The sequence below is a fragment of the Acinonyx jubatus genome, chromosome B4, assembly GCF_027475565.1.
Source record: "Acinonyx jubatus isolate Ajub_Pintada_27869175 chromosome B4, VMU_Ajub_asm_v1.0, whole genome shotgun sequence".
In the NCBI taxonomy this organism is placed as follows: domain Eukaryota; kingdom Metazoa; phylum Chordata; class Mammalia; order Carnivora; family Felidae; genus Acinonyx; species Acinonyx jubatus.
Genome location: NC_069387.1, coordinates 128076329 through 128104309, shown reverse-complemented (window position 1 = coordinate 128104309; position 27981 = coordinate 128076329). Strand labels below are relative to the sequence as shown.

General features: G+C 52.2%; 1 protein-coding gene and 1 long non-coding RNA gene across 5 annotated transcripts; one reads left to right on the top strand and one right to left on the bottom strand.

Moving 5' to 3' along the window:
• Positions 1–1785: 1785 nt before the first annotated feature.
• Positions 1786–16938, top strand: FOXRED2 (FAD dependent oxidoreductase domain containing 2). Of its 3 annotated transcripts, XR_003424226.2 has the most exons (9): positions 1786–3016; positions 4231–4482; positions 4614–4877; positions 5820–5986; positions 9141–9306; positions 10569–10810; positions 12662–12832; positions 13253–13358; positions 16525–16645. XR_003424226.2 is itself a non-coding variant. In XM_027070850.2 (8 exons), the coding sequence occupies exons 1-8, from the start codon at positions 2469–2471 to the stop codon at positions 16770–16772; spliced, it is 2058 nt and encodes a 685-aa protein (XP_026926651.2). In that variant the 5' UTR covers positions 1788–2468; the 3' UTR covers positions 16773–16938. The 3 variants fall into 3 exon arrangements, 2 of the variants coding, with proteins under 2 accessions (XP_026926652.2, XP_026926651.2); XM_027070850.2 differs by lacking the exon at positions 13253–13358 and having other exon boundaries at positions 1788–3016; positions 16525–16938; XM_027070851.2 differs by lacking the exons at positions 10569–10810; positions 13253–13358 and having other exon boundaries at positions 16525–16767.
• Positions 9260–27981, bottom strand: LOC113602738 (uncharacterized). 2 transcript variants are annotated; one of them, XR_008300499.1, is made up of 7 exons: positions 27119–27981; positions 12776–12845; positions 12487–12579; positions 10591–12398; positions 10372–10427; positions 10049–10177; positions 9260–9398 (listed from the first exon to the last, which is right to left on the bottom strand). It is a non-coding gene; the product is annotated as an uncharacterized LOC113602738 (long non-coding RNA). The 2 variants fall into 2 exon arrangements; XR_003424227.2 differs by lacking the exon at positions 12487–12579 and having other exon boundaries at positions 27119–27980.

Here is a 27981-nt window from a genome sequence, read left to right as displayed (position 1 = left end):
AAACAGGCTCAGCTTTTGAGTAACCTTCCTGAAGTTACCATTTAACCAAAGTAATTGAGCCTCAAAAGGCAAATGAAACGTTTATTCCTGTTCACGTTAGCTAGTGCATGAAACATGCTTCCTGGGGAGTCTGTGAAATAGATTGTTAAAAGTGGTGTGACAAGCGCCATGGGCGTTCAGACCTGGGCCTGGTACTCCCCCAAACTGCCTCTTGCAGCCCCATGATGCGGTCCAGCGGGATTCACTGGGGGAGGGGGGCAGGTGGAAGTTAGTTCCAGCCCTGGTCTCTGAAACCTTGACACCGGCTTCCACACGCTTCATTTATTTTCTCTATCCCCTACCTCTGTCCATCCTGCTTGGGGCCATCAAGCTGCACTGCTTCAGTCCCGACTCCAAAACCTTCCACTGCTGCCTGTAATTCAGGGTCAGCCTACTCTCAAGGCCCTGCCCTGCTTTATCAGGCCAGATTTCCCACCACTCCCCAAATAAGACCAGTAACTATTTCAGGTACTTCGTTACTTGCCAGCACATATTCTCAAGTCTTCACAACCAGTAAGCAGCAGACCTTCCTACCTTAGTTTTGGTTAGGTACTTGGCATAGCCCGTCTGGTTTTGGTGTTTAGTCCACAAATGCTTACTGATGGCTCCCTGTTTGCCAGATACTGGAGAAAGCACTGAGGTCACCAGAGTGAATAAGATCATTTCTGCTCTATGGAACTTTTCTCTGATGTGGATACAACCTATAAACAGATGATGAGTGGCATTCCTTAGTGGATACGTTGTTCTGAGAGATCAAGGGAGACTTCTCTAGAGGACCCAGGGCCAATTTTTAACTAGAGGCTCCAGCCATGCGAAGCTAGACCGCAGAGTTCTTTCCACACTAGGCATGGCTGCCCTAACCAGGAGCACTATTGGCCCCGTCTCACCGAACTGCTTAACGCCCCCTTGAAGGTTCCTGTATCCTCAAAACTGCCTATGTTCTGCCCTGTAAATCTAATGCAGGATCCACATTCCACCTCTGCAAAGCCAACCTCCATCAGCCAGTTCACCCGAAAAGCGGTTCTCCACCCTCGGCCATCCGCGTTGCGTGCTTCAGCCACACCCAGTTGCAGGGAATTAGCAGTGGATTTGCGTCTATACTGGCCTATCACAGGCCCCTTTGTTTACAACATTACCAAGAACACATGACTCATGAATTAGAAACGTTTTGGAAAGAGCTCATAATTTGGAGTAAAAGGGGAGGGGTGAATTCCAGGTTCCACCGAACTGGGTGGTCTCAAGCAAATCGCTCCTAAACTTCCATTTTGGCCAGTGGCTACACAATGTAGGAAACAGAATCGCCTGCTTCTCCGGGTTGGTGGGACAGTCAGCCAATCACGGAAGTTACTTTGCAAACAACGGACTAAATCCCTGTAGCAAACACCTGTTAATTTCTTTTTTCTGTCCTGACTTCACTAACCTGGCTTCCAGACTCCCCAAACTGGGTAGCCAACAAGTCTTTGGCGACGTTAATAGCAGAGTGTAAGAACTGGGTTTATCTCCAAAAGTCACCTGCCCCTGTGCCTCACCTACACGTGGAGACGTACAGCTTTAAAACAAGAGCCCGGCGCCCCAAGAGCGCCGCGATCCCCAGCGCCACCAGCCTCTGGCGGCTCCAGCCCGCCGGCAGCACGTGCGCGCCCGTCCCGCGCCGCCGGGAGCCCGCGGCCCCCCCGCCCGTCCCGGCGTGCTGCGCGCCGCGCACGTGACCCCCGCCCTCTGCCATTGGCCGGGCGGGAGGGGCGGGGCCGCCGGGGCGCCCGCGGGCAGAGCGCGGCCCCAGTCGACTGCGGGCTGCCTCCCGTGCGGCTGGGACGTTCGCGCTCCGTGCAGGGAAGTGGGTGCTGCAGACGTGGGCACCGCGCCCGCGTGGGGAGCGGCCCCCGGGGAGCCCGCGCCGGCAGGACTGAGGCCTAGCGCCGCGTGGCGACAGGTGTTCTCGGGCATCCCTGTCACGTGACCGGGGAGCCCGGCGCGCCCAGCACCTGGAGGGGGCGGGGCTCGTGCAGGCCACACCTCCTCCGGTCCAGGACCTGAGGACGGGGGCGTGGCCAAAGAGGCGTACCTCGAGGGTCTCAGCTGGGGAGGGCCCGGGAAGGGTGCTGGGCACCCTCAAATTAGGGGAGGAATGGGGGAACACCCGCCCTCGTACTACTATGGCAATAAGAAAGAGGGTGGCGCCCCTGGGAACCGAGGCCCTGGAGGAGATGGAGGCGTTAGGGATGCCTGGGGGGAGCCCCAGATTCGAGCTTGAAAGGATGAAGGCAGGCAAATGAGCTCAGAAGGCCTTGGGGTGTGGTCCTGGCCCGACTTCAGATTGCGGTGGGCGAGCCCCTGCCCCTCTCTCGGTCCCCAGCCCTTCGCCCATCTCCCCGGTCCTGGAGGGACCAACCAGGGTGCAAGGCCCCACATCCCTGGTCTGCCACAGGATGAGCCTCTTGGCCGCGGCCGGGCTGTGGGGCCCGCCCGGGCTGCTCCTGACCTTCGCCCTGCACCCGGCTCTGTGCTTGCGCCCAGCCCCGACCTCGGGGCCCCCGCACCGGGACTACTGCGTCCTGGGCGCCGGGCCCGCGGGCCTGCAGATGGCCTACTTCCTGCAGCGGGCCGGGAGGGACTACGCGGTGTTTGAGCGCGCCCCGCGGCCCGGCAGCTTCTTCACGCGCTACCCACGCCACCGCAAGCTCATCAGCATCAACAAGCGGCACACGGGCAAGGCCAACGCCGAGTTCAACCTCCGCCACGACTGGAACTCTCTGCTCAGCCACGACCCCCGGCTGCTCTTCAGACACTACTCCAGCGCCTACTTCCCCGATGCGGGCGACATGGTGCGCTACCTGGATGACTTCGCAGACAGGCTGGGGCTCCACGTGCTGTACAACACGACCATTGCCCACGTCACTCTGAACAAGGATCGGCAGGCCTGGAACGGCCATTACTTCATCCTGACGGACCAGAGGGGCCACGCACACCGGTGCAGGTAAGGAACCTGGCCCCGGAGCCGATCTGCTGCCACCCCTTGGTTGGCGGGTAGGTTTGGAAGAAATGAGAGAATATGCGCATTTCTGCCACTCCTTGCTCCCACTGAAATCCAGTGCTAAGAGGTTCAGCTCACCCAACGTTGCCCAAATGTGTCCAAAAAAATTATGATCAAATGTGCGTGGAAGATACTTACCAGCTCTTTCCTGCAGGATTTGTCAGTGTTTAAGACCTTCGTGTCCACTGTGGCACTCTGGCACTGGGCATTCAGCATTGCCTAAACATAGGTACCCACAAAGTTCTTTTGGCAGAGCATCTCCTGGAACTGACTGGTGGTCCCCAAAATACATTGTGGGAAAAACATCCAGCAAGTGTTGGATGGGCTCGGTGGGATTTCAGGACCGAACAAGAGTGAGAGGTCCAACAGGCAATGCCACCAGCATTCGGTGTTGGCTGGCTTTGGCTTGGGACAAAGCCCGATATTGTGTAGACAGCCCAAACTCGGGGTCACGCACCGCACTGCCCTTATTTAATCCCCGCAAGGACCCTGGCGGGGAGTTCTCTGGTCCCAGTTTTACAGATGAAGAATTGAGGCCCAGAGAAGTTGATTAACCGGCGCTGTGTCACACAGTTTATCAGCGATCCAGCTGCAGTCTGACCCAGAGTGTGTCTTCCTGACCCCAAAACCTGTGTTCTTTCTGCTGTACCAGACTGCCCCCTCCCTTCCTGGCCATTAGCCTGGCACCCGGCTCCAGGCAGGTGCCCAGAGTTCAAATTCTCATGCCTTTTGCCGGAGGCCCAGCCTTGCTCCTTGCTTGTTACAGCCCCGGGGAAAGAAGGGTAGTGCCAGCTTGGACCCTTGCACCCCTGAGGGTGACAGTGGCCCTGACGGCTGTGTCCAAAATTAGGTGAACGATTCTATTTCTCACGTGTCACCTCAGGGAGTCAGGTTGATTCTCATGTCGGGGATCATCCCAGGAACATGGAAAGGAGACTGTCCGCTAGGGTGGGCTCAGCGAGGGTGGGGGTCACGTCTCTGATACTCAGGGGTGGGTCCCTAAATGGATGAAGGAATGGACGTTCTCCTGTGTTCTTTCAGGAGCCAGCAGCCTGCGCGAGGTGGGCGAGCCAGGCAGCTAATCCAAGGAATGCTTTTCACGTAGTAGTCTCACGGCTGAGAGACTAAGCCATCTTCCCTCTGTCCCCTCCCTGCAGCGTCCTTCTGGTAGCCACCGGTTTGTCGGTCCCCAACCAGGTTGACTTCCCGGGCTCCGAATACACGGAGGGATACGAGTCTGTGTCCGTGGACCCCAAGGACTTCGAGGGTCAGAATGTGCTGATCCTGGGGCGGGGGAACTCTGCCTTTGAGACAGCAGAGAACATCTTGGGTGTCACCAACTTCATCCACATGCTGAGTCGCTCCCGCGTCCGGCTGTCCTGGGCCACCCACTATGTTGGAGACCTCAGGTATGCTGCGCGGCTGCTTGTGGATCGAAAGCCCTTCCTGACCCCACCGGACCAACCACCCCTTCCTCTGAGCCTCCTTGTCCCCCCGTGCGGACTCCTTTCTCTCTCTTGGCATTTCCCTTGGGCCCCAGGGCCATCAACAACGGCCTGCTGGACACCTACCAGCTGAAGTCCTTGGACGGGTTGCTGGAGTCCGACCTGACGGATCTGGCCATCGTGAAGGACCGTGAGGGCAAGTTCCGCGTCACCCTGAAGTTCTTCCTGGAGGAAGGCAACCAGAGCGCCGACGCCATCACCCTCCCCCAGGACGACAATGACAACTTCGCCATGCGCGTGGCCTACGACCGGGTCATCCGCTGCCTGGGCTGGAACTTCGACTTCTCCATTTTCGACAAGTGAGTCCAAACGGGGGAGGAGCTGGGATCACTTAGCAAATCCCTTCTGATATCTCCCCTGCGGGGGGGGGGGGGGGGGGGGGGGTGGAGAGTCACCATCCAGTGGGCCAGCGACAGCTTTCAGGACTGCGCCGTCACAGTGGATGTAGCTGCTGCCTCATCTCCCACCCAGGACATGAGCTGTCTGTCCTCACAGGGACTGAAGGCCCTGAGGCCCTCCACCGGGTAGCAGCAGCAACGGCGGGTCTTTGTCTGCATTGTGATCTTCCACCGGAGAGAGGGGAAGATGAGCCGAGGCAGAATAAAATGGTGAATTTGCTGCAAGGTGGCTAAGGACGCAGGCACTGGTGTCGGTCTGAGATTCTCCACTTGGCAAATCTGCGGGCTCTGGGACAGTTACTTAACCGTGCTGCATCTGGTCTCTTCATCACTAAAACGAGGATCATATTTTCTCACAGGGCCACTGTGAGGATTAATCCAGAAAGTACTCGGCACATATTCTATGCTTAACAAAATGGTGGCTGCCAATGTCACTTACGATTGTGAACTACCTTGCTTTAGACATCGCTGCCCCAGTACCTTGGCAAGGTTTGGTATTAAAGAATCCGTCCAGTGTCTCACTTTTCTCTGGCCAGAGCACGGGCGGACAAGGAGAAGCTGGAAGGCCTCAACCAGACTGCCATCCCATTAAGTCAGAGCCCAGAGCCTAAGCCTCCAGTCAGGCTTGAATCCTGGCCCCATCCCTGACCCGCCACAACTTCAACCTGAGCCTCGGTTATCCTCGTCTGTTAAGTAGAGATAATCATACCCACCTTCCAAGGTCATGGTGTGGTTTAAATGCAACAAGGGATATAAAGCACTCAGACTTAGCGCAGGGCTGAGCGCAGCATACGTGTTTCATACACAGCAGTGATTTCTGTTAACCACACTTTCCGCTCACAGGTCCCTCCGACTGTCTTCTGGGGGTGAGTTCAGCAAGAAGTACCCGCTGGTGAAAGCTAGCTATGAGTCCAAAGGAAGCCGGGGTCTCTTTGTCCTGGGTACCGCCAGCCACTCGGTGGATTACCGGAAATCGGCCGGGGGCTTCATTCATGGATTCCGATACACAGGTGAGCCCGGCAGAGAGAATAAACCCCAGGGTTTATAAACATACTCCTGATTTCCAGCAGCCTCGATGAAATTGCTTATCAGTAGTCGATAGGTCGATCTGTCCGGGACAGATGGCAGCATGTTTTTGTGGTCTGAGTAATTTGTCTAGGAAAGTGTCAGATAAGGTATGAAAGTTAAGTACATTGGGAGTTGGCAAGTTATATGCTTGAATCCCATGCCAGCGAGGTACCAGGTATTGGCAAGAAGGCCAAGGTTGGGGGGTGCTGATGTGGGTTCCTCCCCCGCTGGGTGGTCTGAGAGGTGAGGCTTTATGACCTCTCTAGAAGCCTCATCTGGACGGCCTGACATCAGGGATGTAATTGAGGTGAACTTTCCGCCCTCAGGGCTGTTGTAAGGACTGAATAAGGCAATACCCGGGGACCTGTAGCTATGAAGCATTACACACAGATTCTCTGGGTACCAACAAATTTCAGTCAAAATTGCGGTCAAATTAAATCAGTCGTGAGAGTATAAATTTTCTGCACCTCAGGCGGGCTATTGGATGGTTGCATGGTGAGTGTTATGTGGACCAGTTGACTTTGCCATAGACACCACAAGGCTTCCCACATCCTGGCATTTCCGTGTTTAATTTGATGATTCCCAGTGGCTTAATGTTCATTTTTGCATTTGACTATCCTTCCTGTTTGGCAGGGAAAAATAACCATGTTTGATTTCCAGACAATGTATTTTATGGCCCACGGGTGATGGGTGCTGTCGGAGAAGGAAACCAGAGAGTGTTTCCCGTCTATAAGCCAAAATATCCGCAGATCGAATACAAACACACACACCCAGAAGGAGAAGCATCTGTCCCTTTAGCTGTGTCTCCCCGATAAGAAATCCTTGGGGCGCCTGGGTGGCTCAGTCAGTTAAGTGTCCGACTTCGGCTCAGGTCATGATCTCACTTTGGCTCAGGTCCTGATCTCACGGTCTGTGGGTTTGAGCCCTACGTCGGGCTTGGTGCTGGTAGTTCAGATCCTGAAGCCTGCTTCACATTCTGTGTCTCCCTCTCTCTCTTCCCCTCCCCTGCTCGCTTTCTTTCTCTGTGTCAAAAATAAACGTTAAGGGGCGCCTGGGTGGCGCAGTCGGTTAAGCGTCCGACTTCAGCCAGGTCACGATCTCGCGGTCCGTGAGTTCGAGCCCCGTGTCGGGCTCTGGGCTGATGGCTCAGAGCCTGGAGCCTGTTTCCGATTCTGTGTCTCCCTCTCTCTCTGCCCTCGCCCGTTCATGCCCTGTCTCTCTCTGTCCCAAAAATAAATAAACGTTGAAAAAAAAAATTAATTAAAAAATAAATAAATAAACGTTAAAAAAAATGTTCTTACAGAAAAAAAAACACCTTCATCATTGTTCCCATGCATGTTACCCTCCCTGCACCTGCTCTCCTGACAGATCCTGCCCACCCCCACCTCCTTCCTTCGGTCCCCTGACCTTTCCCCAGCTCACATAGTTAATCCTCACGGCACCCCTGTTATTTCTGCACCATTTTTCCAGATAAGGAAACTGGGGCACAGAGAACTTAAGTAACTTGCCTAGAGTCACCGAGCCAGTTGGCAGAAGGGTAATACGAATGCACACGTGTCTGATTCTAAAGCTCACAGCCGACCACGAAGCTCCAGGCAAATGGGAAGCAGTCCTGGGTTGCTGTGTGGTCACTACTACCGGCTGAGGATCCTGCTGGGGGAGGGGTGACGTGGCCCACACATCCTGCTCAGACCCGAGAAACAGGTCCCACGGGAGACCAGAAGCAGACAGTAAGGCAGAGGAAAGCAACAGAAGATAAAATGTGAACAGCACAGACCAATACCACACGGAAGGACGGGCCAGACGCCCGGCCCGGCCCCCTCCTGTATCTCTTCCAGCTGCCTGCCAAAATACCCTTTCTATAAACAAACAAATCTTCTCTTTCCCCTGCTTACAGCTTAAGCCGCTCTTAGTGGCTCCCCTCCTCCCCCGGGGAAGGCTCCAGCTCCTTGGCATGCTGCTCCAAGCTTTGCCAGGCCCCTGCCAGCTCACCTTTCCAGCCTGGTCCCTTGCCTGCTTTTCAGAACGTGCCAGGCTCTCTCAAGATTGTGGCCCCTTTTGTCAGGGCACCCTTCCCAGACCCCACTGGCTGCACAGTTCCTCGACCTTGTGCAAAACTCAGCTTAGCCATTGTTTCCTCCAGAGTCGGGTATCTGGGGAGGCCGAAGAGCTTCTCCCATGACTGTTGGCCAGCTGAGTCTCCCGTCAGGCGCGTGGTCTGTCTGTGTTCTTGCCTTTCTCGGATTTGGATATCGTGTTGATTTGTTTTGGAAGAGCAAGCCCGATCCCACAACTGTGCACGGCAGCCCCAGATATGCGGCAGAACATCTCCCTCTCATTTCAGACAGCTGTCACTGTGCTGTCCTTCCATCAGTAGAATTTAGGGACAGCTTGGATTTAGACTCTGGAGGACGGGAGGCACTGAAAGGTTTCCCAGCTGGGATTCTCTGAGGGGAACAAAACCCCGGGAAGGGGAGCGGGGTCAGAGGGAGGCTCAGGGTCCGGGGTTGACCTAGCACCTGTGAGGGGTAGCGTGGGACATCCACGTGCAGGGGGCCTAAAGCGGGGCCGGGCCCACTCTGGCCTGGAGCCGGATCCAGCCACTCCCATCCATTCAGGTACCCACTCGGGCTGTTTTCGCACCGGAAGCAGAACTGAGTAGTGCAGCCGACCGGGCTGTAAAGCCCAAAATACGGCCCATCTGGCCCTTGGTGGGAAACCTTGACTGACTCTGCTCCAAAGGCATGTTCTTTTTTTTTTTTTTTTTTAAGTTTATTTATTTTGAGAGACAGAGTAAGAGCTGGGGAGGGCCAGCAAGAGAGGAGATGGAGAGAATCCCAAGCAGGCTCCAAGTTGCCAGCACGGAGCCCAGCACGGCCTTCGGACTCACAAACTGTGGGATCATGACGTGAGCCAAAGTCAACACTCGGATGCTTAACCGACTGAGCCACCCAGGCGCCCCACCGGAGGCATTTTGGAGCCCCGCACACAAGCGTTATTGAGCCCCAAGAGGTTGACAGGGGCCGTGCGTCCCTCGGGGTGGTGAAAGATGAAATCTGAAGTATGGCATGCTGTTCCTCCCTCTGGCCGTTTCAGCGCGTGCCGTGCACCGCCTGCTGGAGCATCGCCACCACAGCGTCGCCTGGCCCTCCACCGAGCACCCCATCTCACAGCTGACGAGCTCCATCGTCCGGCGCATCAACGAGGCTTCTGGGCTCTACCAGATGTTCGGCGTGCTGGCCGATGTCGTCCTGCTGAAGGAGTGAGTAGCCCAGCTCCACCATTCACGGGTCAGAGCTCTTCTCTGCCTATCCCCGGCATGGAGTGGCCCAGTGGTTCCCTCCTAAGTGAAGCCTTCAGGGGGCAGGGGCGGGAGTGGGGGGGGAGGTGGAAATCAATGAAATCAACACCACAAGCTCGACAGACAGACGGACCTGGGTGTGCCTCCCAGCTCTGCCGCCTTCTGCCTGTGTGACCTTGGGCAAGTCACTTAGCCTCTCTGAGCCTTTCTCGCATCTGCGGAATGGGGATAATAACCCTTACGTTGCAGGCAGGAGTAAAGGTAACTGGTAGACCGCACTTGGCACTGAGCGGATGGGCAGTAAACCGCAGCGATGCGGATGAAGGGTCTCCCTCAGGCCAGGACCGTGTTGTCTCCTTATCAGTTAAGTGACAGGTGGCAGATCACAGACGACACACGGCAGAGCAGGGACGGAGAAGGGTGCTCAGAGGACAGGTCAGACGCAGGGGGCATCTCTCAGAGGGAGCAGCCCGACCCAAAGCCAGGGAGGGCGACAGCTCGCCAAGTTCAAGGACACACAAGGAATTCGCCTGTGCTCAGCACAAGATACCCCGCACCCTGACTCCTCTCTTCCATACTCACTCTCCACACTCCGACTTGCCCCACACCCCGTAAGCGCTGCCTTCAAATTCTGTCAAGAATCTGACCACCCCTCACCCGCCCCGGTGGCGCCGCCTTGGTCCAGCCCCCCAGCATCTCTCACCTGAACCACCTACAGCCTCGCACCTCTGCCCGTGGTCTGCTTTCAACACAGCGGCCGGGCGGTCCTCTTAAAACCTGAGTCACACCCGTGCATCTCTGCACAGCACCCTCCAGGGGCCGGTGGCCTTCCCTTCTCAGGGAGAAAGCGAGTGGGAGAACCCACGTGAAACCGAGCGTTCCCGTCATGGCACCCACAAGCCCTCCTCGACCTGCCCCCAGCCCTTCTCCTGCCCCTCTGCTCGAGGCCGGCCTGCCTCCCGTCCCTCCCTCCCGGGACTTTTCCGTGACTGGCCTCTCAGCCCGGGTCACCCTTTCCCCAGATACCTTTCAGGTTACTCAGAGTTTTCTGGAATCTGTCTCCCGTGTAAGTCGGGGTTCAGCTGTGATAGTAAGGCTCAAGTGAGGTGTGTGCAGAACAATCGGAGCCCGTAGACAATTGCACGAGAGGCACGCGCGCGCGCCCACCCCACCTCTGCCGCGGCACTGAGGGTCTTGGCCACCCGTGCTGCCCTTATCCCCAGGAACGCCACGGCGTTTGAGTACCTGGAGGAGCTCCCCGTGCAGATGCTGGCCCAGCTGGAGACCATCACAGGAAGGAGGGCCAGGCACGGGCTCTTCGTCATCAACATGGAGTATGGCAGAAATTTCTCTGGGCCCGACAAGGACGTCTTCTTTCATGACCGGTCCGTGGGGCACACGGAAGACGCGTGGCAGTCCAACTTCCTCCACCCCGTCATCTACTACTACAGGCACCTCCCCACTGGTGAGCCAGACCTCTGCTGTCCCCCGACACCGCTCGGCCCCCGCTGCCCGTTACCTTGTCACCACTAAGCCCTCACACAACACTTTCAGCTGACAGGAGGACACGGGGCGGGGAGGGCACTGGGGACTCCGCCCACAGAGCAAATGAGGCACAGGGTCCACGAATGAGAAACGACGTTCCCAGGTTCTGGCGCGTACCGTGACCTGGGCAGGCCACACGTGGAGTGTCGTGATCTCCTCCAGGCGCCACGGTCTTGCCCTGTGTCTCCAAGGGAGGCTGAGCGTGGAGGGGGAGGGGACCTGGAGACTGACTCTCAGAGGGCGCAGGGAAAGGAGCTGGACGTGATTAACACAGGCGTGCAGCATAAAAAGCGCGGAAAAGCCGGGCAGCGTTCCCAGGCTGCCCTTTCCTTGCTGTGTGGCCTTGGACCGTTACCTACACTCTCTGAGCCTCCGCTTCCTCATTTGTAAAGTGGGGCTAACAATAGAATTGTGTGAAGATAAACGAGATTAAAAAAAAAAAACACAGAATGTGGGGCACCCGGCTGGCTCACTCAGTAGAGCATCCGACTCTTGATCTTGAGGTTGTGAGTTCAAGCCCCCACACTGAGCGTAGAGATTACTTAAAAATAAAATAGGGGCGCTTGGGTGTCTCAGTCGGTTAAGCGTCCGACTTCGATTCAGGCCAATGATCTCACACCTCATGAGTTCGAGCCCTGTGTCGGGCTCTGTGCTGACAGCTCAGAGCCTGGAGCCTGTTTCAGATTCTGTGTCTGTCTCAATCTCTCGCTCTCTCTTACTCTCTCTGCCCCTCCCCTGCCCACGCTTTGTCTCTCTCTCAAAAAAGAAACATTAAAAAAAAATTTTTTTAAACAAAGTCTTGGGGCACCCAAGTGGCTCAGTCAGTTAAGCATCCGACTTCAGGTCAGGTCATGATCCCACAGTTCATGGGTTCAGTCCCTGCATCGGGCTCTGTGCTGACAGCTCAAAGCCTGGAGCCTGCTTCCGATTCTGTGTGTGTGTGTGTGTGTGTGTGTCTCTCTCTGCCTGCCCTTCCCCTGCTCATGCTCTGTCTCTCTGTGTCTCTCAAAAATAAGTAAATGTAAAAAAAAGAAATTTTTTTTAATAAGATGAAGTCTTTAAAACAAAAACTGAAAACACAGAATGTCAGCACGGTGCTTGGCACAGAGTAGCTACCAACAGATGAACCCCCCTCCCCGCTGGGGAATGTGATTCCTGCTCCGGAAACTAAAGAGCTGTCCCTGGGAAGAGGTATTCTAAAAACAGGCAGAGGTAGTATCAGCAGGTCAAAGTGACAGGAGCGCAGGCTTCTATTCAGAATCAGGAGTGACTCCTACTCCAAGCTGTCCAGCAGTGGAATGGGTCGCCCCTGGACATCGAGTTTCCCAGTACGAGGATGGTCGAGTTGCGACTTAATGGCCGTCTGCCCGGGACACCACTGAAGGGAGTCCACACCAGGTGGGAAGTTGGACTAGAGGAGCCCCCAGACCCTTCTCGTGGGGCCTCCGAGTCTCCTCCGAGAAAGAGCAGTTCTGAAGCAATCACCGTGGCCCTCAGTCCATGCGCGTCTTAGAGAAACACCAAGTGCAAGTAATTAGTCTTGGTTCCGCTTTCCGATACCACAAGGAACAGATCCAGTCCCTCCCTCGTGCCAACCTTGCAAACACGGAGATGGCTGTTGAACAGGCCGGCCGCTGCCCAGCGCAGAGTGTGGCCGGCGAGCCGAGCGTGAGGGAGCACGGGAAGCACCTGGGATGTGTGGGAACCACGCTGTCAGCTCCAGGATGGGAGCCTGCCGGGCCCTGACCCGTCTCCCCTCTCGTCCCCACAGAGCAGGAGGTGAGGTTCCGCCCTGCCGACTGGGCCCTGCCTCGGCCCACAGCCATCCACCACATCGTGGAAGATTTCTTGACGGACTGGACCGCCCCGGTGGGGCATATCTTACCTCTGAGGCGCTTCCTGGAGAATTGTTTGGACACCGATCTGCGAAGCTTCTATGCAGGTAACTTAAGTTCCTAGAAGGACAGAGTCAGTGAGCTGGAGGTTGAAAGAAGACCAGGTAGATCCGTTTCCCCTGAGGTTTCAGGATTCACATCTAGAAATCTAAACTTGAGAATTCGGTTATCCGCGGCGTAGACTAGATGTCCGCAGAAATCTCTCCCAGGACAGCGCACCTGAAGTTGCTGAATTGAATGTCATTTTTGTTTAATTTTTTTTCATTTTATTTATTTTAGAGAGAGAGAAAGCTGGGGAGAGGGGGGGAGGGGCAGAGGGAGGGAGAAAGAGCGAGAGAGAATCCCAAGCAGGCTCTGTGCTCAGCGTGGAACCCAATGCGGGGCTCGATCCCATGACCTTGGGATCATGACCTGAGCTGAAATCAAGAGACGCTCAACTGACTGAGCCCCACATGTCACTTTTAAAGAACCGGCAGGAAAAAAAGGGAAGTCTCCAGAGGCCAGATGCTAGGAAAAGCATAAGGCCATTGCTGGACATGGTCTGTCACCAATCATCAGTAGCCTAGAGCCCGGGTAACTGACAGCACTTGCGGGTGGGAAGGTAAAGCAGCAGGGTAGGAGGTCTGTTTAGAGACTCTCACATAAGCTTGGATCTCAGTGGATCCACTAGGAGGCACAAAACACTCCCAAGAGAAGATGATGGAGACTCATGCTTTGGGCTCTGGGTAGAGTAAGGGAGAATCTCTCCTGAGAATTTCTTTTTTTTTTTTTAATTTTTTTTTTAATGTTTTATTTATTTTTGACAGAGAGAGACAAGAGCATGAGCGGGGGAGGGTCAGAGAGAGAGGGAGACACAGAATCCAAAGCAGGCTCCAGGCTCTGAGCTGTCAGCCCAGAGCCTGATGCGGGGCTCGAACTCACGGACCGGGAGATCGTGACCTGAGCCGAAGTCGGACGCTCAACCGACTGAGCCACCCAGGCGCCCCTCTCCTGAGAGTTTCTAACCCCTAAGCCTCGCTCATGTGAGTTTGGGGCCAAACTTCACACCATCGGTGTGCAAAAATCACAGAAGTAAATGCAAGTCTTCTGTGAAGAAACACACTTTAAAACTAGGGCTCAAAAAAACATTCCCACAGATGAAGCTCCAGGTTAAGGTGAACCCGTGTCCCTCCCCCACCAAGCAAAAAGCACTTAACATATAAGGACACAAATATGTGACACGAGGGAGCATCAGTAGAAAAAACAAACTGTGGGATCAAACCAAAAAAACTGTGGGAATTGGAAGAGTTACAAACAGAGGAGACAAAGTCTGTCTAAAATATGTAAGAAAAATGGAGCGCCTGGGTGGCTCAGTCAGTTAAGCATCTGACTCTTGATTTCAGCTCAGGTCGTGATCTCACAGTTGGGGAGTTTGAGCCCCAAGTCAGACTCTGCACTGGCAGCGTGGAGCCTGCTTGGGACTCTCTCTGTCTCTCTCTGCCCCTCCCCTGTTCATGCATGTGCACTCACTCGCACCCTCTCAAAATAGATAAACTTTAAGATAAATTTTAAAAAATTAAACATATAAGGAAACAAACAGATTCTTAAAAATATAATTGACTGGTCAGCTTTCAGAGAGATCCAAGTAAGACTTCTGGAAGTGAAAAAAATGTGTAATTAGAAACTCAACCGAAAGATAAAGTAGCACTTTAGACAGAGGTGAAGAGAGAATTGGTAAACTGGAAGATAGCATTGACAGAAGTCTGATGATCCAGAGGGAGAACTAATTGAAACAAGCCAAATTTTTGTCTTTTTTTAAACCCCCCAAATGCCTAGGACATCCACTCTTTTGTGTTCAGCAAACATCTTTTGAACATCAGTTGTATATCAGGCACTATTGCTATCAAATCAGGTTAGAGATGGTCGGTATCCTCTCAACAGCCTCAGTCAACTTTGAAATAAAAATGCGTATATTAAGAGAGATGGCTTGGGGCGCCTGGGTGGCTTAGTCGGTTAAGCATCCAACTTCAGCTCAGGTCATGATCTCACAGTTCATGAGTTCCAGCCCCGCATTGGGCTCTGTGCTGACAGCTCAGAGCCTGGAGCCTGCTTCAGATTCTGTATCTCCCTCTCTCTCTGCCCACCCCCCACTCACAGTCTCTCTCTCTCTCTCTCTCTCTCTCAAAAATAAACATTAAAAAAAATTTTTTTAAAGAGAGGGATGGCTTGAAACAATAGTTTAAATTCATAGTCTACATATACGTAGATGCTCAGAGGTAATTCGTAACGCAGGGCTAAGCAGCTTTGAAGGGCTGGCATCCGCAGACTATCAACCGTGACCACACGCTTGCACGGGAAATTATGTGATACAGGTGTAAAGATCTCAGCGACAAAATCCCTGCCTGTTTCTCGAGGTTTCGGGAGTACACGAAGACGACCGTGCCTGTTAGGGAGTGTATCCCACCCTGGGGCACGGCCACCACAGTGCCTCTTCCGGGCCTTGCAGCCTCCTGGCTCCCACCCCCCAGATCCCGCTCAGCACTGCAAGCCACTGAGCGTCACTGCCTTCACCTTGGAAGAGTCCTCCCGCCTCGGGGCCAGCTGGCAGGGAAGCGGGCTCTCCTCCACCCCCTTAGCTGATGTGCAGCTGCTAGCTTTGGCCCCAGATTCTGCTGGGCTCCTCCGCCCCCTGGCCCCTGCAGAAGGGGTGACGTATGTCACCGGAAGGTGGTGCTTGCCAAAAGTCTGCCGCTCCGCCGTCCTCCCCTGCACCTGCGGTCTTCCCTGCTCAGGACCGTTCTCCCATGGGCCGTCCGTGCATAAGTCAGAAATAAAATAGGAAATACTATCCGTGTAGCTCCCTACAGCCTGTTCACCCATGCAAGCCTCACAACGTCCTTTGTAACGTGCCTGTTGGGGGGGGGGGGCGGGGGAGGGGGGAGGGAGGGGGTTGTTTTTTGTTTTTGAGATGTAAGCCTCAAGACAGTTTTGGACATTTGCTCCTTCTCATCTTGTCTCTAAATCCCTGAGAAGACTGAGCCCCTATCTGTTTCGTCTTTTCTGTTTTGTAAGTGAAAGTTATATAAGCGCTTAGCTAAAAGACTTCTCACTTACACCCTCGTTCCCCAGAAGGAACTGCTTCTTGCTCTTCTGGTGGTTTCTTCATATCTCTGAATCATAAACATCCACAGCTGTTTCCTGATAGAGCAGACTGGATCTGTGTGCCGACTCTCTGCTGTGGTACAGACGAGGGTTTACCAGTTTCCTCTGCCCGCCCCGCATGGTGCTTAGAACACAGTGCTTCGCACAGTGCTTTACACACGGTATGTGCCACCCAGACATTGCTGAGGTGGATAAATCCTCGCAGGCAGCTCTGAGCTCCGAATAGGACTGACCACCCAGCTCCTGGCCCCAGCCAGGCCAGCTTCTAGAAGAAAAGGCTGAGGGGTCTGCTTCAGGATGGCCGAGCTCCCAGCTGGGGCTGGCTCCCTGCAGAGCACCATGTTGGGCCCAGACCCCTGGGAGCTGAGTCATATCTGTGGTTTTTGCTTTCCATTTGGAGCCTTGTTCTTCCAGAATGTCCGGGAAGCCTCCTATTCTTGGAACCTCGGGGAGGGACAAGATCCGTGGCTATTCAGATCGGATGGGAGGTACCCACAAAAGTGAGCTCCCAGCTCAAGGCCTGGGTGAGGCCCCGGGACGTCAGCAGCCCCTCCTCCTCTTCCATCTTATTCATTTATCTCCTTTTGCTTCTGTGTAGAGTCCTGCTTCCTGTTTGCCCTAACACACCAGAAGCTGCCTCCCTTCTGCCAGCAGGGGTACCTGAGAACACAGGGGCTCGTGGGAACTGAGAGCCTCCGGCGGCACCGAGAGGAGCGCAGGTTCCCGCAGGGCTATGCCACCGTGGGCAGGCGCCGCGAGGACGGGGCCCCGGGGCCCGAGGGTGGCCCCCTGGCCCCAGGGCCTCCACTGCTCCAGCCCCACGACAGCAACAAGGAAGAGTTGTGACAGCCAGCCTTCTCCCACCCAGGCCCACAGCTGCGCCTCTGTCCCACCATTGTGGTTGCCGAAGACCACTCAGATTGTCACAGTGACCAAGAGAACACGCAGGGGGTATGTCAAGGCTGAGGGAGGCCAGCCAGTGGTCTCCCCTCCGGTCTGGTGCCTGGGAGGCAGGGTCGCCTCCCACAGCCAGGCCCGTCCGCAAGTGGACTGTCCTCGAGCACCAGGCTGGCTCAGTTCTGTCCCCACCAAGCACCCAGTGGTTCCATTTCCTTCTGGTCTTCTCTTCAGATGAACCAGGATCCCGCCTGCAGATCGTGTCACAGGCGGAACTGTCCTCATCTTCCTAAGGGTTTGTGGCAGGCACTTTATAAAGCAGACGCTCTGTTGTCCTCAACCATCTCAGGCAGGTGGGACTGTCACCCTTGATGAAGCTATCAGCCCAGAGAGGGTAGGTGACTCCCACGAGCCCCTGTCTGGGGTGGCCCTGAGGCCTCCACCCTGCCCACCTCGCCACTGCCTCTCCCTGCCCCGGCCTCTGTTCCCAGAACCCAGGGGGGCCAGCCCAGTTTATCATCTTAGGCCCAGCCGCTGTCACCAGGCAGAGACGGGACAGCTCCTGCCAAGCCACCTTATCTAAACAGGTTTCTCCCTGAGCAGCTGTACTCAGAGCTGCGCCCGCCCCAAGACTGCACTCCCCGACTTAATCTTCAACCTCTGCGTTCTCTTCTCTTCCCTCCTGCTCGGCACCATGCCCTTCCCCTCTGGCATCCCGAACAACGCTCTGCCTCTGGCCTGCCCGAGCACGTTTTGTAAAACTGTCACCATGCTATCTTTCAGAGAGGATTCTTTCCGAGGTGATTCACCTGCTGTTTGTATGGAGCCTGGCTCAGCAAGGAGGCATTTCCAACTGCATTTGTACAATAACAACAATGTGATTACTTTCTGGTGCTCTTACCTCTTCTCGCTCTTCTTCCTCCCCAGAAGTCTACTCCCTTCCTACACTCCTGTCAGGCATGTTCGTCCCATTTAGGAGTAGATCATGGAAAGGAAAGCATTTGTACATAAAATAATCATGGTGATTTTTCAAAGCTCAGGACCCTAAATGATTGCTTCTTCACTGGTTCTTACTGTCCACGTATGTGTTCAGAATTCAAGGGACACAGGCTTTCTGGATCCAGGGCCCTTTTCTGGGAACATCCTCTTCCTCCCTCAGCCTCCGCCCCCGGGCCCGCTGCTTGTCTGCAGACCCCTCTCCCTCCAGTCGTGCAGTTACAGTAGTGACACTCGGCAGTCTGAGCCTGGAGGGGAGGTACTTCCTTGGGACGATACTTGGCATCATTTGTCCAGGGCTGAGCCATCTAAGGATCTCTCTCTAACCCCAGGGGGCTGGGTTCGCCATAGTTCATACAAATTACACGTAAACCAGATATGGGGCCCCGTCAGCCTGGCTGCCCTTTTCCAAAACGTTTTGTAAAACAAATCCTTGAATTCAGACTGTCCTGTAAGGTCACACACATCACACACCTAACCAGTTACCAACGGCGGCTAAGCTCCTTGTGCCAACAAAAGTTCAAGGTGCTTCAACAAATAATTCACTGACGCCTGTGTGACATCTGCTTTCTCCCATCATCCGCCAGATCGTGAATTCCATCAGAATTTCAGCCAGCCTTGTTTGTGTTTCTTAAGACATGGTTTCATGGGTTAGCTGATTAGAGATGCCTTCCCTGGTATTTTCCTTGTAAAACTGATAAGTAATTTGGAAAAGAAAATAGGGGCGCCTGGGTGGCTCAGTCGGTTAAGCGTCCAACTTCGGCTCCGGTCATGATCTCGCAGTTCGTGAGTTCTAGCCCCGTGTTGGGCTCTGTGCTGACAGCTCGGAGCCTGGAGCCTGCTTCGGATTCTGTGTCTCCCTCTCTCTCTGACCCTCCCCCGTTCATGCTGTCTCTGTCTCAAAAATAAATGTTAAAAAAAAAAAATTTAAAAAGGAAAGAAATCTCATTTCAAACCCCTAGTTCATGCTATACTTCAAAATTAATTCCTGAGGAATTTTTTAAAAGCCATACAGAAATTGGGGGCGCCTGGGTGGCTCATTTGGTTAAGTATCCAAGTCCGGCTCAGTTCATGATCTCACGGTTCGTGGGTTCGAGCCCCGCGTCGGGCTCTGTGCTGACGGCTCAGAGCCTGGAGCCTGCTTCAGATTCTGCCTCTGTCTCCCTCTGCCCCTACCCCTCTCACATACTGTTTCTCTCTCTCAAAAATAAAGACAAAAGAAAAAAAAAGCCACACAAAAACTGGAGGTGCAGAAGCGGTGCTATCACAAAAGAAAGGACTGTCCCAAGTTTAGAAGCCATGAAATGATTCCCCAGAGGAAAAGGTTTTACATTTCCAGCCCATAGTTACGTTTCTTCAATTCCACTTAGTTAACATATAGTGTAATATTAGTTTCAGGTGAAATTTCTTGTTTCTTTTTTTTTTCTTTCTTAAGTAATCCCTACACCCAATGGGGGGCTCGAACTCACAACCCCGAGACCAAGCGTCCTACTCCCCACCAACCAAGACAGCCAGCCACCCCCACCCCAGCCACATTTCATTAATGCGACTCAAAGGGGTAGAGGCGCCTGAGTGGCTCCAGTCAGTTGAGCATCCCGACTCCTGATCTCGGCTCATGTCCTGATCTCACAGTTCGTGAGTTCACGCCCCGAGTTGGGCTCTGTGCCAGTGAGAAAAAGGACGAGTCAAGCAAACTATGGACATTCACCCAACAAAATACTACGCGGCTCTCAAAAACGCCCAGAGGTGCGGTAAAGATACACGTGTGACAAAGTCCAGCGAAAAGAAGCAGGACATGAAATTATAGTTGTGAACTACTTAGAACTATATAAAACTAGAAAGCCACCCACAGGGGAGACTCTGGCAAGGACAGATCACAAAATGTCAATAGTAGTGGTATTAGGCTTGTGGAGGCTTTTTTTTTTCCTTTCTCTTTTGTCCAAATTTGTGGTTACGCTCTATAGTGAAATAAATACTTTCTTTCTTTTTAATCATCTCTGGGGGGATGCCTGAGTGGCTCAGTTGGTTAAGCAGCCGGCTCTCGATTTCAGCGCAGGTCGTGATTTCACGGGTCACAGGATTGAGCCCCACGTTGGGTTCTGAGCTGGCAATGCAGAGCCTGCCTGGGATTCTCTCTCACGCTCTCTCTCTCGAACATTTTTTTAAAAATAAAAAATCATCTCTGCTTTTGGGATTTAAAATTGCTAGGGGTGAGAGGATGGGGGTGGGGGGGGTGACCCTCCCAGGGGACATGCTCTGCCCCTGGTCCCGGGGGTGCCCATGGTTTTATCCCTCTTCCAAGTTGAGAAGCCCCTGCACCCAGTGTCAAGGGACTAGACATGCCCAGTCTAGAGAAGGGAATTTTAAGTGATGTGTATTCCTGTCCTTCAGTGTTTGGACTGACTGACCCAGCACAAGAGAGAAGATCTCTGGGAGCATCCTCCCTCCCCAAGTGATAGAAAAGGAAAGAGAAAACTCCTTGTTTTCTTGTGGAGGTTCCCTGGGTGTAATCTCCAATCCACTGTAGAGCCCCCAAGTCCTTTGGTCTGATGAAAGTGAGGGCATAGCCAATTGAGTCACCAAGACGTGACTTTGTCTGCTAAACCAATTCCAACTTCTAGTCATTTATTGAGTACTGACTGCGTCCCCAAAACTGTGCCATGGTGGTTTCAAAGACAGGTTCAGAAACTCTTTGATACATCCTCAGAGAGATGGACTAATTCCCCTCCTGCTGAGTGTGAGTGGAACTGAGTGATTCACTTCCAGCAAATAGAGCAGAGGTGACAGGACGTTGGGACACCTGGGTGGCTCAGTCGGTTAAGTCTCCGACTCTTGATCTTGGCTCAGGTCATGATCTCTGGGTTCGTGAGACCGAGCCCAACATCGGACTCTGCGATGATAGCCCGGGGCCTGCTTGGGATTCTCTCTCTGCCCCCTCCCCTGCTCGTGCGCTCGCTCTTTCTCTCTCTCTTTTTCAAAATAAATACATTTAGAAAAAGAAGTGACAGGATGTAATTTTCAAGGTTACGTTATAAAAAGACTATAGCATTCACCCACCAAGAGACTGTTTTCTTTCTCTCTCGCTCGCTCTCGCTCTCTCTCTCTCTCTGTTTCATCACTTGCTCAGGTTATAAAAAGACTAGAGCATTCACCCACCAAGAGGCTGTTCTCTCTCTCCCTCTCGAGTCGCTGGCTCAGGCCATCCAGGCACGGATGGAGAGGTCCACGTAAGGAACTGAGATCTGCCAAGAGCCATGTGCGTAAGCCTAGCAGACCTACTCCCACCCAGCCCTTGGATGACCACAGTGCTGGCCACCACCTTGAACGCAGCCTCATGAGACACCCTGAGCCAGAACCCCCCACCTAAACCACTCCCAGATTCCTGACCCACAGAAACTTTGGCGTAATGCCTGTTGTTTTAAGCTGCTAAGTTTTTGTGGGGGGTTTTGTGAGGGGGGCGTTTTGTTACACAGCGATAGATAACTAACACATGCACTAACCAGCTTTTACCTGCGTTAACTGTTGCCACAACCCTAAGGGGTAGATATTCCTATCCTAGCCTCCATTCTCAGGCTGAGAACAATTACACAGGTGATTTGCTTCGAAAATCCACCTCCTTCCAGCCGTCCTCTAAATATTAAGTCACGAAAGCAGCCATCTCATCACCTGTGGGCTTCCTTCTCATGAACACTGGGTGACAAGACATTAAGAGAGCAAACAATCCTTCAAACCGAAGACACGGTGAAGGGTGTGTGGTCCCACAGGATGGCAGAGAAGTGTCAAAGTGCCGGTTACACAAAACATACCCTCGAAAACAGTATTCAGCCACTCCATCAACCAGACGTCCCGTGATACAGGCGGGGCGGGATGGTTCAGATGGGGACCTGGAGTCTGGACTGTCCACCTTTCTCCAGGCTTCAGCCTCAGTTAGGATCCTCAGTTCTCTGACCAATTACAACATCATCCCCAAGAGCCAAATTGGATTCTTCCCGAGAAAAGAAACCGTAGGCTGCATCATTTCCCTGCAGATGCTTATTTTTTTAATACAGTAAAAATGCTGACTGGGGCAAGGCTTTTGTCAGACTGCAGGCTTTAAAGAAGCATTTAATTCAATCTGGCACCCCAGACGGAATGTAAATCTGCCACAGAGTGAAGCTGATGGGCCAATATATGAGATGCTTTAGCCCAAGTATTTAATCCAAGTACATCACACGACCAATCCATCAACCCTGAAATAAAAAACAGCATGTAACAGATGTATTTAAGCAGGGAAGAAAAGACCAGCAGAATATCCTGTCTCGCTCCTTTCTCAGTTCTGCATAAGTAAAACTGATTCGCCTGCTCTTCTGCAGAAGGCCCCAAGTTTAGTGCTCCGTGCAAAATGTTTCAGAAGTCTGTCACTTGTTTTTTCATTCTCTTTTAGATGTCACCGTCTCAGACCAGTCTCTCGGGTCGTTCCAAATTATTATAAATTCATTAGATGCAGAAGAGTCTCGCCACCAGAAAAAAATTAATGGCGATGCAATCTATCTTGAAATTTCAGTGTGTGGTAGTCTGTCGTTGTAGTTTAAAAATGAAGCAACTACGAAGGCACCTGGGTGGCTCAGTTGGTTAGGCTTCCGACTTCAGTCATGATGTCGCGGTTCTTGAGTTCAAGTCCCTCACCAGGGTCTCTGCTGTCAGCGCAGAGCCCGCTTCGGATCCTCTGTCCCCCTCTCTGTCTGTTCCCCCTGCCCTGCTCTTTCTCTCTCTCTCTCAGAAAGAAAGAAAGAAAGAAAGCAACTACAAAAATGTATGAGATGAGCTCCTTAACACCAGCCATGTTTAAGTTTTAAATAAGTCAGTCTATCAGGAAAGGAAAAGGTGCCCAGAAGCCTGTGCTATGAAGCACTGTGGTAGGTTAAAGATGGCCAAAGACTTTATGACAATTCCTATCAAGATGTGAGGTCTCTGCTCCCTCCCCTTGAACTAGGGTGGCTTCTGGGACTTTTTGGACCAAAAGAACATGGTGGCAGTGATGCCCCACCAATTTCTGGGCACAGGCCCTTGGAGACTGGCAACCTCCACTACTTCTCTAGGAACCCAGCCAGCATACTGAGAGAGGCCCACATAAAGACGAATTGAAGCATCTAGCCGAGCTTCCAGCTAATAGCCAGGACCAACTTGCGCCATATGGGTGCGCCATCTTGGAAATAGATCCTCCAGTCCCAGCTGGGCTCCCCATGTGGAGCGGAGATGAGCTATCCCTGCCGAGCCCCACCCAAATGTCATACTTGGGAGGAAAATGATCCCTGTGCTACGCCACTAAGTTTTGGGGTGGTTTGTTACACAGCAAAAGATAACAGGGATAGTCACCCCAGGGTGGCTATAAGGTGGCTCCAGTGAAGGTACACTTATAAGAGCAGATACAATATTTGTAATAGCAACTGTGGTTTGTTTATGTTTATTTATTTTTGAGAGAGACAGAGACAGAATGTGAGTGGGTTTGGGGCAGAGAGAGAGGGAGACACGGAATCCAAAGCGGGCTCCAGGCTCCGAGCCATCAGCACAGAGCCCGACGCAGGGCTCAAACTCACGAGCTGTGAGATCACGACCTGAGCCGAAGTTGGACACTCAACCGACTGAGCCACCCAGGCGCCCCTGTAATAGCAATTGTTAATAAGCTTTTTGTAATTACAAAGATAATTACAAAGCACACTCATCGAAAAACTCTTGGTAAAATATAGCTATGGTATTGCACCATTTAATATGCATATGCTGAGGGATCAATGAAAAAGAAAAGTGAAGGGTGCCCGGCTCGCTCAGGCAGAAGAGCATGCAACTCTTGATCACAAGGTCATGAGTTCGAGCCCCACGTTGGGTGTAGAGATTAAATAAATAAAAATAAGTAAATAAATAAATAAATACTTTAAAAAATAATTGTAAGAAAATAAATAAAAGTGAAGGAAAGAGAAGCACGAGCCAGTTAAATAAAGGAAGCGAGTCCATGGAGACTCAGCCCTTGTTATGTGGTTGCCTGAAACTAACTGGTGGAAACTCAGGAGTCTGATGTCCATCTTTGCCTCAGTAAAACCACAGGTAGCCTGCTAACTATCGTACATTTGTGCGCATCAGCAAGACAACCCAGTATTCCACTGAGATCAAACGCTCTGCACTTGAAAGGGACTTTCACCTAGGCAAAACGAAACTGGCCCAGCACAACTTTTTTTGATCAAAAGACTCTCCTCCAGCATCAAAGTCTTCCCAACTTTGTCAGGCATGAATTGATCAAGAAGGGATATGGCAAATGGAAGGATTATTGAACTTGAGTCAAAGAGCCCTCACTACCTGCACGTTTGTGATCCACACGCCTTCCTTTGGAGAACCCACTCAATGTCCACCCAACTCTATGGGACCACCCATCACAGTGGAGGCAGGGAGTGGGGGTGAGGGGTAGTCACACATGATGCAGGCTGGCCAATCGGAGACTGCCCTACAGTCGGACGTGTGACCCAAACAGGTCCAATCAGAGTCTTTCCTGAGACCTGAGGGATGGACACTGGGAGGGAGAGGGACTTTCCCATTTTCAGACTGTCAACCCAAAGCTGGACTTCTTGTGACTGGTAGTAGGCATCTCTCCCACGACATGGAGAATGAAATCAACATGACAAGGAAATCAAAACAAGCAATGGAAAGCCCACAGAGCTCTGCAACATTATTTGGGTCCTGATCCCACTGTACCTGAGCTAGCTGCATCCCTGAACATGCCAGTTATGTGAGCTAATAAGTCCCTTTCCGTGAGCTGGTTTGAGTTGGTTCGAGTTGGTTCCTGACCTTGCTGGGTGAACTGTGGAGACCGAGCGGCCATGGAGCCTCGACCCAGCCCCTCCCAAAAGTCGCCAAAGGTTCTTGGTCTTGTCACAAGAAGAATTCAAAGACAGACACGCAGCACAACGGACACGCAACACAGGCAGGAAGGTTTATTGAAAGGAAAAGTACGCTATTGAGATGTGAGCTCCAGCAAGCTCAAGAGAGAGAAAGGCAGCTGTGTCCCTGGGGTTTGGGTTCCTATCTTTTACCGGCAGTTGGGAACTAGGGGGCAAAATATTCATTACTTGCAGCAGAGAAACAGGGTTTCGCACTTTTTCTTCCTAATATGGTCAGAGAGGTTTCCTGTTAGGGCGCCCGCCCGCCATCTTGGGCCTGTCTGGTTTGATCTGGCTTCTTCTAGCATGCTGCCGGGACAGGGCCCTGACAGCTGGCCACAACTTCCTCCTTGCTGGCCTCCAGGTATCTTGTTTGAACCTAACTGCCCACTGTAACACGGAAGAATCCTGACTAACCCAAGCCTCAAAGAAGGCCATTCTTGGGGACAGGGTTAAGGGACTTCCATTCATACACCAAAACTGAAGGACCTCTCACTCCATTCTTCTTTCTCTCTCTGTCTTTTAACACACATCTGCTGAGTGCCAACCATGTTCAGGCTCAGGGCTAAGCGGAGCATGCAACTCTTGATGTCAGGGTTGTGAGTTCCAGCCCCATATTGGGTGTAGGGATTACTTATAAATAAAATATTTTTTTTAAGCAATAAAGTAATAAAATCTTTAAAAAAAAAAAAACTTTTACTGGGCATCCAGGGCTAAAATGGAGAATAAAAGAACCAGAATCCCTTTCCTCATGGAGTTTATAGTCCAACAGAGAAAACAGACCATACACTTAAGCAGTAAGAGTCCTCAGGACACAGAAAGTAGAACGGGGCTGAGGGATTACATAAACTCCTTGCCCTGATCTACTTCCATTTCCACCTGTGATACTGTGACTTAAAATAAGAAAAATATATTTGGTTTTCATCTCCATTTCTGGCACAGAGCTCCTAAAACCCTTGGAATTTCCTAAGTGACAAGAGCGATAAAGGTGTCTTTTGCTATTCAGACCAAGGCCCTATGAGCCACCCTGGAGTTTCTGTTTATGTGGGGACTTTTGGAAAACCCCTAAGGATGGGAGCTGGTTGCTGGGGGAACCATCCAGGTGATCGGAGGACTGGAACTTTTAGCCCCACCCTCTCACCTCCGGAGAAGGAGAGAGGGGCTGGAGATTGAGTACAATCACCAATAACCAGTGATTTCATCCATCATATCTTTGTACCAAAAGTTCCATTGGGGCGCCTGGGTGGCTCAGTCAGCTGGGCGGCCAGACTCTTGATCCCGGCCCAGGTCATGATCTCACAGTTCGTGACAGCGAGTGGAGCCTGCTTGGGACTCTTTGTCTCCCTCTCCCTGCCCTTCTCATGCACTCACTCTCTCTCTCATAAATAAAAAAACAAACATTTTTTAAAAAGAAATTTCTTATCAAATATATTCACTAGTATTTTTTTTTATATGTACACAAGACATATATTAAATTTTCTTTAAATAAATCAAAAGGAGGGGCATCTGGCTGGCTCAATAGGTAAAGCATGGGACTCTTGATCTTGGGGTAGTAAGTTCAAGTCCCATGTTGCATGTGGAGATTACTTAAAAATAAAATCTTTAAAGGGGCATCTGGGTGGCTCAGTCAGTTAAGCATCTAACTTTGGCTCAGGGCATTATCCCACGGTTTGTGGGTTAGAGTCCCCGCATCAGGCTCTGCGTTGACAGCATGGAGCCTGCTTGAGATTCTCTTTCTCTCCCTCTCTCTGCCCCTTCTGTGCACTCTCTCTCTTTCTCTCAAAATCAATAAGTAAACTTAAAAAAGTAAATAAGATCTTTAAAAATCAATCAATCAGTCAAAAAGAACTCTTTCAATAAGCATAAAATAAGGACTGTAAGTGATGAGAAAAATTGTTTCATTATTCCGGGGTCAATCAGAAAAACAAGCTACACAACGCATTTCAGATGAGGACAATTAATATAGAGAATTTGTTGGGGACACCTGGGTGGCTCAGCTGGTTAAGCATCCGGCTTTGGCTCAGGTCAAGATCTCACAGTTCATGGGTTCGAGCCCTGCGTCAGGCTCTGTGCTGACAGCTTCAGAGCCTAGAGCCTGCTTCGGATTCTGTGTCTCCCTCTCTCTCTGCCCCTCCCCTGCTCATGCTTGCTCTCTCTCTCTCTCTCAAAAATAAATAAAACTTTATATATATACATATATATGTATATATATATATGTATATATATATATGGAGAGAGAGAGATAATTTATAATATAGGCATTGAGGACCAAAAAGGCAAAGGGAACACAGAGATAACTCAGGGATAATATGTGCAAACCCAGCACCATCCCTGCCACCTCGGGCCGGAACCCAGACCTCTGAAAAGGAGGCACGACTTGCCTAGTGTCGGTACCTCTCGAGGCATATGATGAATCCAGTTCTGAGGTCCCGAGGAAAGCTGGAGGCTGGAACCACGGGCTGCCGCCTGGGAGAGGAGCCAGTGCTCCGGACAGTAGTAAGAACGGGAAGCAAAGAGGAAGGAGCAAGTCCCTTCTCCCTCCTCCCGCCTTCTTGTTTCCCTCCAATGACCCTGAGTGACGGAAGCTGGCCAGCAGGCAAAGGCGCGGTGTAGTTCACAGGTCTCCAGTGCTGTCATCACAAAGCACAATATGGCAGAGTGGATCTGGAGTGGAGAAACAAAGCTTAATAAGAGGCACAGCGGTGGTCTTGTTTCTTAGTGACACGTGAAATGATTGCGCAATGTGTATCTGATGGCCCCTTAGGGTCTCTGAAATAAGGGAGCTAAGCTATTAATATGGTGGTCATTGCAAGACCCAAACCACAAGTGATGGACAAAAGATGCGCTTAGTCCTCCCCAAACGCAACAGTCACCATGAGCAGTGCAGAGCGGGTACGTGGCTCCACAGAGTGAGGGTCTCAAACTCCTACCATTTTTCTCCACCATTTCAACAAAGGACTTGAACACAGTGATCCAAAGTAGTTACTCCAGCTCCAGCCGACACACCCACATTCCAACTAGAGAGAAAGGGATGGCGTGCCCCCATCCTTTTATTTATTGTTTTTTAGTTACTTATTTATTTTAAGTAATCTCTACACCCAACATGGAGCTCGAACTCACAACCCCCAAATCAAGGGTCGCACACTCCCCTGGCTGAGCCAGCCAGGTGGCCCCATGCCCCATCCTTTTAAAGCAGAGGCTGGCAAAGCAGAGGTTGGTAGTAACCCATGGGCCAAATCTGGCCTACTGCCTGTTTG